This window comes from Notechis scutatus, chromosome 6 (genome assembly GCF_049901735.1).
Source record: "Notechis scutatus isolate UNSWTSFEM ecotype Mainland chromosome 6, rNotScu1.2, whole genome shotgun sequence".
Classification (NCBI taxonomy): domain Eukaryota; kingdom Metazoa; phylum Chordata; class Lepidosauria; order Squamata; family Elapidae; genus Notechis; species Notechis scutatus.
In genome coordinates this window covers 4,688,075-4,703,414 of record NC_142014.1, presented here as the reverse complement: position 1 = coordinate 4,703,414, position 15,340 = coordinate 4,688,075, and the positions used below count along the sequence as shown (strand labels likewise).

General features: G+C 36.9%; 1 protein-coding gene across 3 annotated transcripts in view; it reads left to right on the top strand.

The window, feature by feature from the left end:
* Positions 1-15,340, top strand: part of PPHLN1 (periphilin 1) — a 45,581-nt gene that overhangs the window by 15,961 nt on the left and 14,280 nt on the right. For 2 of the 3 annotated variants that reach the window (XM_087969269.1, XM_026669123.2), the window contains 6 exons: positions 225-398; positions 1,472-1,533; positions 2,617-2,819; positions 4,522-4,598; positions 4,950-5,069; positions 6,093-6,233. In XM_087969269.1, coding sequence (XP_087825395.1) covers positions 225-398; positions 1,472-1,533; positions 2,617-2,819; positions 4,522-4,598; positions 4,950-5,069; positions 6,093-6,233 — 777 coding nt within the window. Of the gene's footprint in view, positions 1-224; positions 399-1,471; positions 1,534-2,616; positions 2,820-4,521; positions 4,599-4,949; positions 5,070-6,092; positions 6,234-14,362; positions 14,667-15,340 lie in introns of those variants that run through there. The other variant, XM_087969268.1, reaches the window with a different exon arrangement.

Sequence of the window (15,340 nt, the reverse complement as noted above, 5' to 3'; positions counted from 1 at the left end):
CATTTTTTATGAGCCTAGTATCATTATTGTTCAGTTAAATACATATTTTGAATCTTATTAAGTTCTACTTCATCTGCTCTTTAACAAGAGGCATGAACTAAAATAAGAAACATTGATTTCTAATGTATTTTCTGGCTTTATTGAAACTTCAATATCCATGTTAATCTTTGAGATTATTTTTATTATTTATAATTTTTAATGATTGGCACTGTATATAATTTTAGGATGACTACCATCGAGTAGTCAGTTTTGCATCCAAGAAACCATCACTTCCAGAAAGATCTGGTGAAGAAGGCTATAATAGATATGAATATGGCCATGCTCATGTAGGCTATAGAGACTATGGTGAAGGTCGAGGTTTTGCCCACGAACGAAGAAGTGGACTACCACATAGAATTGTGAGTTTCCCTTTCCTGATGAATATGTGGCTGGAAGTTAAATGTTCCACAATTGTTAGGTACAGCCCTGTGTTACATTAATAGCACTTAAAAATAATTTGGATGTTTAAATGTTATACTGTAACTCTATGAACATACTGTACTAAATCAATTGTGCTTTTGAAATATGCTTAAAGCTTCCATCTCTCTGGAGAAAACATGAGAAGGAGCAATGGGCTTCAGAAGAGGAAGAGAATTCATTCACAAATATTGTCTGAAGGCAAATAACAACATTGGATACCTAGCAATTACCAGTCTGTTTTAATGATATATTGGCTATTTCTTGTACAATATGATGAATCAGCCTCTTATTTTTGCATTTAATATTTGTTCAGTTGATATTTCTGTTTCCCTTAAAATACGAGGGCTATTCACAAAATAGATTATGTTTTGCGATAGAAAAAAAACAAAGTGTAGGGAAAAATTTTTATTATATACACTTGAAAGTGACACTTAAATACTACTTTTCAACATATTCACCGAACAAATTGAGGCACTTATCATAGCGGTGAACAAGCTTTGTAATTCCATTGTCATAAAATTCAGCCGCCTGGTGCAAGATCGGGCTGTAGGGCGGATGAGGCAAAATCTCACTTGAAAGCATTCAGGACTTCTCGAGTGCGATTTGCTTGTGTGGGTTTATGGTTTTTTGCCAACAAAAACCTTATCACTGATCGCACCTCACAACTCGCGGGATTTTCAATTGCAGCACACATTTCAAACGTTTGCTGTGAAATAACGGGCAACAATACGAACCTCCCACTAGCACGACTAGATTCAGATTGAGCGGCGGACGCACAGACCAAAGATGGCCGCGCTAGCTCTGCCCCTTCTTGCTACAGACGAAAACATAATCTATTTTGTGGATAGCCCTCGTACATTAAATACATTTTAATGGCATGTTAAATTTCTTTTAATCGATATTTTTTGAAGAAATTATAAAAACTATTTTTTTCAGTGGTGTTTCACAGTATCTTATTGCTATTAGCTTCTTGAAACTAATTTTTTCTTTATGCTGAAATATTCCATTGTAGGATGATCCAGGATATAGATGGTCAAGAGAAGAACATTCTGAAAGTCGGCCAACTGATTATAGGTATTGTTTTTCAATTTAGCTGCATAAAGTTCTGAAGTCTCTAGAATAAAAAAATGGAAACAGTTTGTGAACATTTAAATTAACCGGTACTCTGAGATTTGAATATAGGCACCCAGGAGAGTCCAGCAAATTGAAGTCTTCAGTGACAGATGGTTGCCAAAAAAGCGGGCTAATGAATCCTGAGAACCATTGTCATTTGAAAGATATAGCATAGATGCTATATCCCACTTAACTTTATGAGTATCTCTTCAGTTTGAAGTTTTGTTTATTATTCTTATGTATTTTTCCCTAGTATATTGTGCTTTGATTGGTCAGAGGCAATGTTAACTTTGGCTAGTTAGTTTTCTAGTGAGTAGAATTTTGTTTTCATTAGATTTCAATTGGTCGTTATATAAAAGTATGAAATAGTGTGAACAAAGGAAACCTCATATTTTTTCCCTGAACAATGACTTCCATAAAGGTAAAACATAATGATTGAGAAAAATATAGAGATGGGTCAGGAAATGTTTTGCTTGTTATTGTTTAGTAAATGGGTTTAGACCAGGGGTGTCCAACCTTGGCAACTTTAAGCCTGGAGGACTTCAACTCCCAGAATTCCCCAGCCAGCTAAGCTGGCTGGGAAATTCTGGGAGTTGAAGTCCTCCAGGCTTAAAGTTGCCAAGGTTGGACACCCCTGGTTTAGACAATTGTTTCTACAGTCCAAGAAAATATAAAAAAGATTTAAGTCATAAATATCTTTAGAGTCCTTTTTTCTTTATGGGAAAATATTTAAAAATGTAAAAATATATTTAAAATTTTTTCCAGATTCCTAAAATGAATTAGCAATGAATTATTTTTGTGACTGCTCAAAATTAGAACTTGCCTCCTACCCTGTAATACTTTCCATTATACACTTAGTTGATAATTTTCCTTGTTCGAGTGATTTTTTTTTAATTACAAAAATCCTGATTTTCATTGTATTTCTCCCTTGTCAGTTAGAGAATTGAGAACCTTCTCTAAGATTCAGAAGAAGATTGGTCTTTACTTGGATCTCTTGCTGAATAAATGAATGTTTTTATTTGTTTATTGCAATGATTTCTAAAGAGATGGCGTACGACGGAAACCTATATATCCTCAGTATGCAAGAGATCGCTCCCCACATAAAAGGGATTCCCCTTACTTCAGAGAATCACCGATTGGCCGGAAAGAATCTCCTCACAGCAGATCTGGCTCCAGTGTCAGCAGCAGAAGTTATTCACCTGACAGAAGCAAAGCCTACACCTTCCATCAGTCCCAGCATAGCAGAAGTATGTCATCTTTACATAAAATAAATATCTCCCTGCAAGGTAATGTAGGATTAACCATTCAAAAAAGAACACCCAAAGCCATGGGCTGGAACGGCTATCCTTACAAACAAAATCTACAATACTTAAAACCGGAAAAAAATCAGTCCTTGGCACCATGTAATTTTACATTTTCTCAGGTGAAAGAATATTTCAAGTAGCAATTTTGCATAGTAAGCAAACAGGAAAACCCTTTAATCTTAAAAAGACACGACAGACAGGAAAAGAAGACACAAAGGGAGTGGGAAGGAGGAGAAGAAAAGCAAGTAATTTCATTATTTTATCTTGTCATTTCATTTCAGTACACACATTTTGTTGGTATGCAATATTTTATTGCAAATTCTCATTTCATTGAGATTTTTTAATATTATATCTTTGTTTACAAAGTAAGTGAGGCCTTTAAAATTTTATCTGACCCAGAATTTCACATTTCCTTATTATTTCCTTATTGTGTATGTCACTACATATTTTCAAGCCACAGGTTTAATAATTTAAGGATATCCCTGTAAGCATGTTGATGGTATCCAAAGAGTCCTTATCTATATGAACATGGAAGCATGCTTTCACTATATACATTCTTCTTTATCCCTGCTACTTCTTGGTTTCCAAGAAAATGGGTAAAGTCATCTGGATGATGGAGGAGATATGATGCTGGGAAAACAGAAGGAAATATTAATTGATGAAAATAATTGCCCACTTAAAGGATGTATGGATGTTACACACAAGTGTAAAATCTCTTGAGCAGTAGTTCTGTCCCTGGATATCTAGGAAGCAGTCTCTGCATCTGTCTTGAACTAGGAATATAATAAGAATTATGTGAAGATGTTTTTATGATCCATAGTGAAATTGCTCCTAGAGGTAATACAATGTAGTCCCTTGATTTTATTTAGGAAAATACTAAAGCAATGAAATAATATGACTCTCAAAGCAAAGTTATATTAGAACTTTGTGACAGCTTTATTTGAATTCAGTTTGTACATAATTGCTTCACTGTCACATGACGTTTTGTGATATATTTTCTTTTTCCCTTTGGGATGGATGTGGTCTGTGTGTAAGACGCATCTGGCCCGTGGGCCACCAGTTTGACACCCCTGATCTAGATTATTGTACTCTTAAGTCTAAATGAAAAGGCAGAGGTTTATTCAAGCTGTTCAATTGATATTGTATATAAAATGCCAAATATATCAAACTTCATGCTGATCACAAAGTGAAAAGGAGATAAATCTTAATTATCAGGAGAATTCCCATTTCCTAGTAATTATATACTAGCAAAATAAAAAATAAAAACACCTTTATTTATCATACCGCTGGTTTGCATACTGTAGGTTGAAAAATATTGGTCTAACCCAGTGGATCTCGAAGTGTGGTCTGGGAAATCTGGTGATCCCCAAAATCTTTCAAACGGTCCACCAAGTCAAATATTTTTAACATTTTTTAAAAATTTTTGATGCAGCAGATATTGCTGCACATACTCTTTCAATCACTTAAAAAAGATAAGCCTCAATCATTAAGAACGTTAGAGAGCTGTTCAGACCAAAATATTTTGAGATCCACTAGTCTAATCCATATTCAACACATAGAATCTTAGTTTTGTAAGATTTTCAGTCTAACCATACAGGCTAAAATGTTTTTTCTGCTCATATCTTTGTATCCTCTTTGCATAAAGAGAGATCTTCGACTCAGAGTTTGAAGACTTCAAGAGACGCATCTCCTTCAGGAGCTACAGCAAGATCACCTGCAAAAGTAAGCTTATTATCTAAATTGTTCTAAATCTTTAGCAGTAAAAATAATTTGAATGGAGAATGTTTTTAAGTGTTACATTAAGCTGAAGTGCAATGGGATTTTCAGTTAGTCTCTTCTGTACCTTGGTACACCTGTGTCCTTAGTTTATTTTGGAAAGTTTATCACTTTTCTGCAGAAGATCTATTGTTGAGAAGTTCTGCTGGAGGAAGGATTTAAACGTTCTTTATTCGGTACATAGCTCTTGCTGCGGTAATACATTTGAGTCTGCTTAATGATTCTTGAACTATTCACTAAAATGTTTCTATCTTATTGTATACAACTTCATTTACACTTTGGGATTTTTTTTATCAGACTTTAGACAAAAGCAGCAGATTATCAGAAAAGGAGCTTGCAGAGGCTGCAAGTCGATGGGCAACTGAAAAGGCAGAGAAAGTAGAGACAAGCAGTGCACCTGAAATTTCAGAGTATGATGTGAGTAAAAATAACGCTAATAAACATTTGTACATGGTCATTTATTTTATTCATTCATTTATATTCTGCCTTTCCTCCTGTAGCTCAGTTCTTTCAGTACTGGGCTTGCAATTATGTGAAATAGGTTGAACAGAAAAATAATGAGTAATATACATATGTTGAATGGATGATGTTTCCTAATTGCTAACCTCACCATATTACTAAATTTGATAATTCTATAGTTATCAACTTAAATTGTGCAAGTCTGTAGTCCAGACTTGGGCATTTTATACTCTGTGGGCCACATAATGATAAAATAATGTGAATCGTAGGAAAACAAGCAGCTGCTGAAATAAAATAAACAGTGCTGCCTTGGCCAGAATATGCAATATGGACCTCATGTTCTTTTCAAATTTCTCATTCTTCTTCCACAGTAACTATATTACTAAAACTGTATGTATTCCTCAGTATAATTTGATTTCACTTAATTTGTATTCTTTGCTTTATGCATGTTTAAACTCTGAAAGATAGTATCTTAAAATGTATTTATTTATGTCCCATCTTTATTATTTTTATAAATAACTAATGGCAGCAAACACAGCTAATACTTTTTCCTCCTGGTTTCCCCTCAAGAGCAACCCTGTGAGATAAATTGGGCTCAGAGAGAGAGAGAGAGAGAGAGTGGTCCAAGGTCACCCAGTTAACTTTAGTGGCTAAGGTGGGACTAGAAGTCTTGGTCTTCCAGTTTAGAGACTGGTGTTTAATCACTAGGCCAAACTTTCCAGTGTAATACATCTGGTTGCTCTCACAACACATCAGATCTGAGTTATGTACCGTTTACCCAATGATTTGTAATATATTTTGGTATCTAGTTTAATGTAAGTATACATACATATTTCACACGTAGAATACATTTGATTTTCTAATGTAAACGGTGAGGATTGCTTGAAATACAAGAATCAGATAACTAATGGCAATTATTAAATTTAACAATATTTCATATAATCCATTTTAGCCACATAAAATTATTCTTCATTTTTAAAGGCCACATCCTCGGATCCGTTATATATAAAACACCATGAAGAAACAGGTGCCAGTGTAACAGACAGCAATGAATTATTTGAAGACAACCATCATATTAGTCGCTCAAAGGCAATTGCTCAAAAGACAAAGGAAATTGAACAAGTAAGCCACACTTTGTTTACTTTTATGAATATTTGTGAGGGATTTTTTTTCCTCCAAATTAACTTTGCCAAACAATTTGACTCAAAGTTTTAACTGATTCACACAACATAGTTTAAGATAAAATAAATAGCAAATTTATTACACTGATTTAAATTTCTAAAATAAATCTGGCACTTACTTTTACTACAAAAAGGGTTTAATTGCTTTTGCTATTTTTTGTTTTTTTGTTGTCAAATCAAAATCACACATTCATTGGATTGAGAATATATAGGAATGCTTCGCGAGGTTAGCTTGTTTCACTGTCCTAATAAGTGTTTATTTTAGGAAGTATAAGGTTGTATTTTCACTGTAATTTGCTTTGTCATGACTTTATTTTGGAATGCTATTCAATAATGAATGGATAGAGTCACGACTACCTCCAGTGTTACTGCTTGTGAACATCTATTAACTTTTGTGGTGCAATGGAGTAAATGCTGAGAGCAACACACATTTCTTCGCATCTCTATTTAAATGTTTAACTCGTCTTCCATTCTTAAATCATTTTATACTATTTTTAATTTCAATATTTGTTACTGTGAAAGTAGCGAAAATTTCCGGTGAAATATGCAATACAGCAATATAGATCTAGAGTAAGTATATTTGATCCCTTTTATGAAGCTGTAGCAACAGCTGCTTGGAACCACATCTATTTTAGGGTCTAGTAAAAATGATTATTTTGAATCTTTCCCAATATGCTGCTTTTTAGATATGTTGAGACTGCAACTTTTGCAGCATGGCCAGTATGCCCAAAGAGAAAAGCAGCTTAGAAAAGAAAATAACATTTCCAGAAATTTTGAAGAAATGGGGAAAAGCACTTTAGGGAAAAATAGTAAGGGGAAAGAAAAATAAAATCTTAATTTTTAAACAAGTGCTTTGATACCACCTTGTTACAAGATTACATTTTAGAGCAGGAGCCTCCAGCCTTTTGAACCTCAGGGACCATCAAACTCATTCTTTTAAATCCTGAAGACCACTAATATGAATTTTTTTAAAAAGTAATATATTTAATATAAAATTTTTATTTTTTATATTAAATATAAATGTACTATTTAAAAAATTATATATATATATATTGTTTAAAAGCACTTGTTTAAAACGTTGCTACAACTTTAAAAGCACAACTATAATGACGTGGGAAAATACCCGAACAAAGCTGAATACCATATATATATATGTATGTATGTATGGTATTCAGCTTTGTTCGGGTATTTTCCCACGTCATTATAGTTGTGCTTTTAAAGTTGTAGCAACGTTTCGGCAGAATCTCATCTGCCATCATCAGGCTTCTGTATTGTGTTCGTCTGTGTCACTTGGGGGGAAATCAGGTCTTCAGTGCAATTCAGAAGGCTAGGTTGGTAGAGGCCTGCCAAATTTCAACTGGTAGAGTGTTCTGCAAGGCAGGGATAGCTATGGAAAAGGCACACTGCTTAATACCCATAAGATGGTAATGGTTAAAGGAAGGGATTCAGAACATGTTCATACTATATGATATGTTAGGATGGGTAGATGTCCTTAGGAAAGGCAGTCCTGGAAATAATCTGGCTCTGTGACACACAGAACTTTATGTGATGACCAGCACCTTGCATCCTGAAAGAAACTACAAGCCAGTGCACCTCACCTAACAGTGCACATGGGTAAACCCATCACAATACATGACACCACATTATGAATCAGAGTCCTATGCATCCTGACTTGGCATTTTGATCAGTGAGGTTAACAGCTTAATGTTTAAGATTAGTAAATATAAGAATTTTTCAATCCCTTGTTGTCAGGGAATTGCACAGCCGGTGTCCAAATGGAGTCGGAGATGCTGACAAGAACTTGTGATTTTATATAAATAAATATATTTACAGTAAAAAAGAGAGGCAAACAGCAGCATAGTCAGGTAAATCAATACAGCAGGAACATCATCAGGTAAATCACAGGGCAAAAAGGCGGGAAACAACAAAACTCCATTACTCTCACAGCAACTAATTGCAGCTCAGATTCCCTCATGCAGTGGCCAGCTCTCTTTAACCAGTTAGCTCTCTTTAACAAATTATAAGTGTGTGTTCTTAGTCATTGTCCAACCTTTCACTGCTCCAGCTATTAAATTTTAAGTATCTTAACACCCCTCCAATTTATAGCTGGACAGCATTTAAACCAAATTGTTTCACAAGATCCTTGTGTTTCTGTACACCCAATGGTTTTGTCATGAGATCAAGCAAATGATCTTCTGATGGACAATAAATTAGGTCTATTACATTTTCTTTCACTGCTTCTCTGACATTACAATACTTTATATCAACATGTTTGCTTCTGGTTTATTACTCTCTTACCTGTTTCCATCTGTGTACATGCTGTGCTATCTTCAAACACTGGTATAGCTCCTTTCACTTCAATATCCAACACTTCAAATCCTTCAACAATAAGTATATTTTCTTATTTTGACTTAGAACATACCCTCCTTAAAGTTTCTTTATTTCTGTTTCTAAATAGTTCTTTATTTCTCCTAGATACTTTACATTTATTTGTTCTGCCATAGGCAAATTCATTTCGAGGCCCACAAAAAATACCACATATCTTCACCTCATCAACTTTGAATCCCTCTGGAGGAACATCTTGTTTGCTCTTTCAGACCTCCCTGGAATAAACTATTCATGTTTCACTGGGATCTCACTTTCTAAACATTATCCTGGATATTTGTTCTATGTGCCTGTGTGAGTGCTCACCCACTGGAGACCTCTGACGTAACAGGCATTAAAATATCAGTATTGGCATATACTTTTTCCTAATTCTCATGTTTTGAAAAATTTGCAGAATGTGAAATAATGCATTTTTGTGTCCATCTGTAAACCTATATGCCTTTGATCCTGACTGATAACCTATAAATTTCAATATCCTTGTCTTTGGCTCTATTTTCTTTCTAATTGTTTTGGGAACGTGCACCAATGCTCTGCAGTCAAAGATTCTTAAATGTGCTAAAATTGGTTGTTTTCCATACAACATATAATATGGAGTTTCAATCAACTGCTAAGCTCCATAGTCTATTGATCAAATAATTAGGAGTTAAAATTACCTCAGCCCAATATAGTTTAGTCATTTCTGTATCTGCTACCAGTGCATCATTCATAGTCTGTAACACACCATTCCTGTATTCAGTAACTCCATTCTCTGCTGAAGTATAGGGGTTGGTTCTTCTTTTTTATGTTTTATTTTTATTTTTATTTTTAAATATCAATGTCAATACATGAACAGTGTGGTATAATACAATTTGATACAAATATCAATAATTATAATCATAATAGTTGGACTAGATATCTCATTCACTTTCTCCTCCCTCCCTCCCTCCCTCTTTCTTTCTTTCTTTCTTTCTTTCTTTCTTTCTATGGTGGTTTGACATTGAAATGAGACACAGGGAACTGTCTCTGAGAAAAATGCCAACCCTGAGAGAACTCAGGTAGCAGTATTTATTGAGAAAAAACACAAGCAAAATATACAGTATGCATATTCAGAAAACAATGACCTCAACAGGAGATTACTTCACCAGCATGAGAACACACAATCTTGGAAAGTCCCAGATGTTACCTTGCTAGGGTGAGATCATTCAGCCACGGAAAGTCTCATGGGAAAGTTTGGAAAGTCCCATGAGAAAGCACAACTGTGTATCTTGTACCTTGAACTTTCACCCATTTTCCTATTCCTTCTAAACTGGCAGAATCAAAACAGAATGAGGCACTCTGAGCAAAGATACTCCTACCCCCACCAAGAATGCCCACATCTTCCTAGACTTACTGCTAGTTATACAAAGGCCTTACAGAAAATGATAAAATGATTAATAAAATATATTACCACATTCCCTCCTTTTTATTTATTCAAAGATAGGGGGTGTTTTAGTGGCATAGTACACAGTTCCCTCATGACCTGATCCCTCACGCCGGAAGACTGAGGTACACATTTGTAATAGATTAGGAATACATTGAATAAAACAACATAATAAGATACATATAGCAATAATAATAACAACCCCTTGCAATAAGGAGCGAAACCATGATCCATCAGGAAGCCAGGACCACAGACTGTCCCAGAATGATGCATTAAACCCATCGGCTCCAGATTGATGCTGAGCAATACGATCTTCCATGTCCTGAACAGTCTTTGTAATGTTTGGCTCATAATTATGTATAAAAACACAACAATGCGAATGAATTAAAGCACAAACTCCTCCTTGAGCAGCTAACATAATATCTAAAGCATATCGATTTTGCAAAGTAACTGTACGAATTTCAGACATTTCTACATTAATCATCTTAATATTCTTTATAGTATCATTAAACATAGCAACAGTAAAATTATTTAAAATATGAATATCTCTATAGTTCATAGCAATTCCCAAAGGCGGGATAAGACCTCGAGAAATTTGTGTCCATAGATTACCTCCCATGGCTAGGATCTGGAATTGCTCTGTTGTAGCACAAGACAACTGTTTTCTCCAGGTTGCATTCTTTATTAAATCTTTTTCCTCAAAAGGCACTCCATGCAATGTTAGTCCTTCTCCCACTCTCCCAGGAAGGTGCATACACAACCAACAATTGGTGATGTTCAAGTTTTTGGCAGTTGTGCGCAAATCTTTAATGTAATTATTATCTGTCCACAAATCATCGCCCAAATCTCCGGCACGCTGAACATGCTGTCGCTGCTCTCTCCACACCCGAGCAGCCCAGGACAGATTAGGCAGAATCAACAGGATCAGGAACCACAGATGCGCCATCCTGCTCCTCCGAAACTTCCTTCACAGGTGCCTGCGAATGATCAGGCCGAACACACCGACCAGGAACCCAACGAATTTGACCAAGATGTTCAACTGCTGCATAACCACGTCCCCACGTTATCAGCTCAGCAGGAACCCATGCCGGATCTGGAAGGAACCGCACCAACACCCGAGGTCTCACCGCATCTGTAGAAGGAGAAGAAAAATGCCTGCTGGCGCGCCGCAGGGGGTTACCAGACAAATTTAAAAATTTAAAGTATATAAAGCTAGATTTAATTGATCTTGAATCGCGGAAGCCCCAGGAGCTTCCCTCCTTTTTATTTAATTTAGTCAACATGGTCTTGAGCGTGGCATGTGAGCAACAAAACACACATTCACACGCTGCTCCAAACATCCTTGTAACAACAAAAGCAATCTTAAAATATCAGGTGATATTCCAGGAGACAAATAAGAACCTGCTACAAAGGGTAACAAATTATACACATACAATGAATCCACTATTAAATTAAAATCCTGATTGTGAAAATTTTGAAAAGCCAAAACTACAGCAGCAAGTTCTGCCTGCTGGGCAGACTTCTGCTCTGAAGTCACTTTTGTATGCCAAATTCCAGATTTATCTTTCCAAACACAAGCACCAAAAACTTTCCCTCCATCAGTAAAAACTGTAGGAGCATCTGATATGCCCAATGGTATCCTTTCTTACATTTTGGACACACTGATTTAGGACGAACACCCTGTCCCATTGATCTCTTATTCTGCTGACTTTGACCCCTCCAGGAGCCCGACATTGCGCTTTAAAATGTCCAGGCTTCCCACAATTGAAACAATTCCCCTTCTGAGCATGTCCTGTTTGTAAAGCCAGAGCTAAAGTTTCCATGTTAAAAGACTGACTCCCTACCTTTCTACATGCATTAATCAAATCCGCGATTTCTCGCTCTCCACTTGCTACCAGTGGATTTAAAATCTTTTGCAATCTGTGTTAGCTTGTTCTACTGCTAACTTAAAAAGCAACTCTTTCTGGGCGAATTGATTATCAATTTGTCTTTCTATAGCCAATTTCAGTCTGCTAATGAAATTTTCATAGGGTTCATTGTTCCCTTGTTTGATGTTAGTAAAGGTCTTCTCACCACCTTCGCCGTCAGGGAGAGACCCTATGGCTTGAAAAATTATTTGTGGGAGAAGAATGAACCCTTCCTCAGGCATACCATCTCTCTGTTGTTCCACTGTTGTAAAATTACCAGCTCCGTAAAGCTGATCTGGGGTAACATTTGCTGTTCCCCTCTGGACTGCCAGCTGTCTCCATTTCTGATCTAACACCAAATATTGAGCTGGAGTTAAAATCATATTCAACAGAGCTTTCCAGTCAGCCGGAATCATTTTATTTCCATAACCAACTGCTTCTAACAATGCCTGAGTATATGGCGTTCTAACACCATATTCTTTTTGCTGCTTGCTTAACTTCCCTCAAAATTCTGAGCTGTAAAGGCTTCCACTCCCGCTGCGGATTTAATGCAGCATCCATGACAATTTCTACTGGATTAAGTTGAACTTCTACTCCAAACTCCACCAAATCATCTCCTGATAATTCCCCTCTATTCTTTGCTTCTTGAATAGCTGCAGTAACTGCATTCACCTGAACCCTTAAAGGTAAACTCTTATCCTCTGACAAAGTATTGCTAGCGCCGGACAGTCCCCAGATTTATCTGGAGGTGCCGTCGGCGGCAACAAACGTACCGCATGGTAAAGCGGCAAACCTTCTTCGGGGGTGCTAGGAGCGGTTGTTCATAAGTAGCTAATGCATCCATTATCACCCTCCAGGTTAACAAAATTGAAGAAGGGGCACGAGGTTCCTCGTGCAAAAATTTCCCTATCTTTTCCAGGACTCTACTTTAATACTACCTCCCTCCGGATATGACTTAATATTTTTCCAAACATACTGTAGTAAGTCCTCAATTTCTTTCTTTCCTACAGCACAACCCCTACTGCCAATTCCAAACCCAAAACTATTCCCAATGATCCCTCTCAATTCCCTGATGTGCTCTTTCTGAGCCTTCGAGAGATCTCCCCCATACTCACGAAAAGAATCTATCTTCGTCAGCGAAGAAGATGAGGGCCCAGTCGACGTCCGCGACGATGAGTATAGGATGCGGGAAACGTATAGCTTTCCAAGCTATCACGTCGGGGTCACCATTTATGGTGGTTTGACATTGAAATGAGACACAGGGAACTGTCTCTGAGAAAATGCCAACCCTGAGAGAACTCAGGTAGCAGTATTTATTGAGAAAAACACAAGCAAAATATACAGTATGCATATTCAGAAAACAATGACCTCAACAGGAGATTACTTCACCAGCATGAGAACACACAATCTTGGAAAGTCCCAGATGTTACCTTGCTAGGGTGAGATCATTCAGCCACGGAAAGTCTCATGGGAAAGTTTGGAAAGTCCCATGAGAAAGCACAACTGTGTATCTTGTACCTTGAACTTTCACCCATTTTCCTATTCCTTCTAAACTGGCAGAATCAAAACAGAATGAGGCACTCTGAGCAAAGATACTCCTACCCCCACCAAGAATGCCCACATCTTCCTAGACTTACTGCTAGTTATACAAAGGCCTTACAGAAAATGATAAAATGATTAATAAAATATATTACCACACTTTCTTTCTTTCTTTCTTTCTTTCTTTCTTTCTTTCTTTCTTTCTTTCTTTCTTTCTTTTTTTTTTTTCTTTTTCTTTCTGTCCCTTCCTTCCATCTCCACCTCTTTCTTTGTCTATCCCTTTTCTTCCTTTCTCTTTCCCTCCCTGAATTGCGCGCTACGAGGGGCCCACCTTCACTCCTCTGTCACCTCCTTGCCTCGCTCCCTTGCCTCTTATCACCTCCCTAAGTCATCCCACCGCCCCCCAGGGGGCGGTACGGCCCACTTTGGGAATCACTGATTTAAATAGTCCAGGAAGCTTCTGCAAGACAAAGATCACTTTGCTTTACTTAAAAGTCTTCCTTATTCTCATAATAGAGTCTCCAGTAATCATACAGTAAGTAGTTATAGAACAGTAAGTGTTACCACAGTCCTCCATATGAATGTTGTTTATTTCTCTTGTCAAAAGGTATTTCTAAACTTGTAGGGGTCTGGTATATTCCATTCACTAGTAGATGGCTCCCTCAGTTAGGTTTCAGCATTGTTTCAAGTCTTGTAATTTTAATTAATCCAAATTTAATTAAATTTATGGAAGCAAAGTCAACTATTCAAATAGATTCAAGTAGATAGTCCAGCATTTTATAATGCCTTCCAAAACAATGCCTGACCAATTTAAAAGTCCAATTTTCTGTGTTTTAAAAGGTCTTTAGCTTTTCTCCCAAGGTTCCTTTTCTGTTGTGGTCTTCCGGCAGCCTGCAGAGACAGAAGCAGAATCAGACAGTGGGGAAGAACATGGGCAAGTCCGGGAGTCCAGGGAGGACTTGGACGATGGTCCTGCATCCTATACAGAGATGGGGCCAGGGCCATCTGGGAGTTATGTGCTGACTCCGGAGCCTCCAGAACCTGACAGCAGTGAGGCAGAGGAGCAAGAGGAGCCTGTTCCCAGTGCATGTGTGCACAGAGCTGCCAGAAGGCAAGAGCAGTTAAGACAAAAGGTCCTAAGAGGTCTGTAGGGAGTGTGCATAAGTGCATCAACGTGCCTACCGTCCCTCCTGTTGTTTCTTTTTATTTTTCTTATATGTATCCATTTCATGTATTCATAACTATGTTTATACTTATACCTGTTATCTTATAATCGCTTGACAAATAAATAAATAAAATAAAATAATAAAATAAATAAAATAAGATAAAATAAAATAAAAATAAAAATAAAAAGGAGCGACTCGGGAGTAAGGCTTGGAGATGATTGCCCCTCCCATAAGATATAAAGGAAATGGAAAGGGACAGGAACCTTTGCAGGAAGCAACATTGTTCACTCTGGTCAACCTGAAAGCTCTGTGGTGAATTTGTGCTCCATTTGGTTTTGAAAGACTAATTGGTACTTTAGTCATTGGCAGTACTTCAAGTAGGGTAAAGGTGTGTTCTTATCAGACTTCTCCCAAAGAACTTTGGTAGACTTCCATGAGACTATTTAGCAGATTTCCATGGGACTACTACTTGTTGAGACTCATTACGGGCTGTGAATGATGATAATTCACAGCTGTTGAACTAAAAAAAGAGGGTTTTGCATTTAACATGTGTTTGTTGATGTCTCAGGAAGCCTCAGGAGGGTTTTGCATTTAACATGTGTTTGTTGATGTCTCAGGAAGAACATTTTCTTTCAGGTCTAGGATTTTTCTC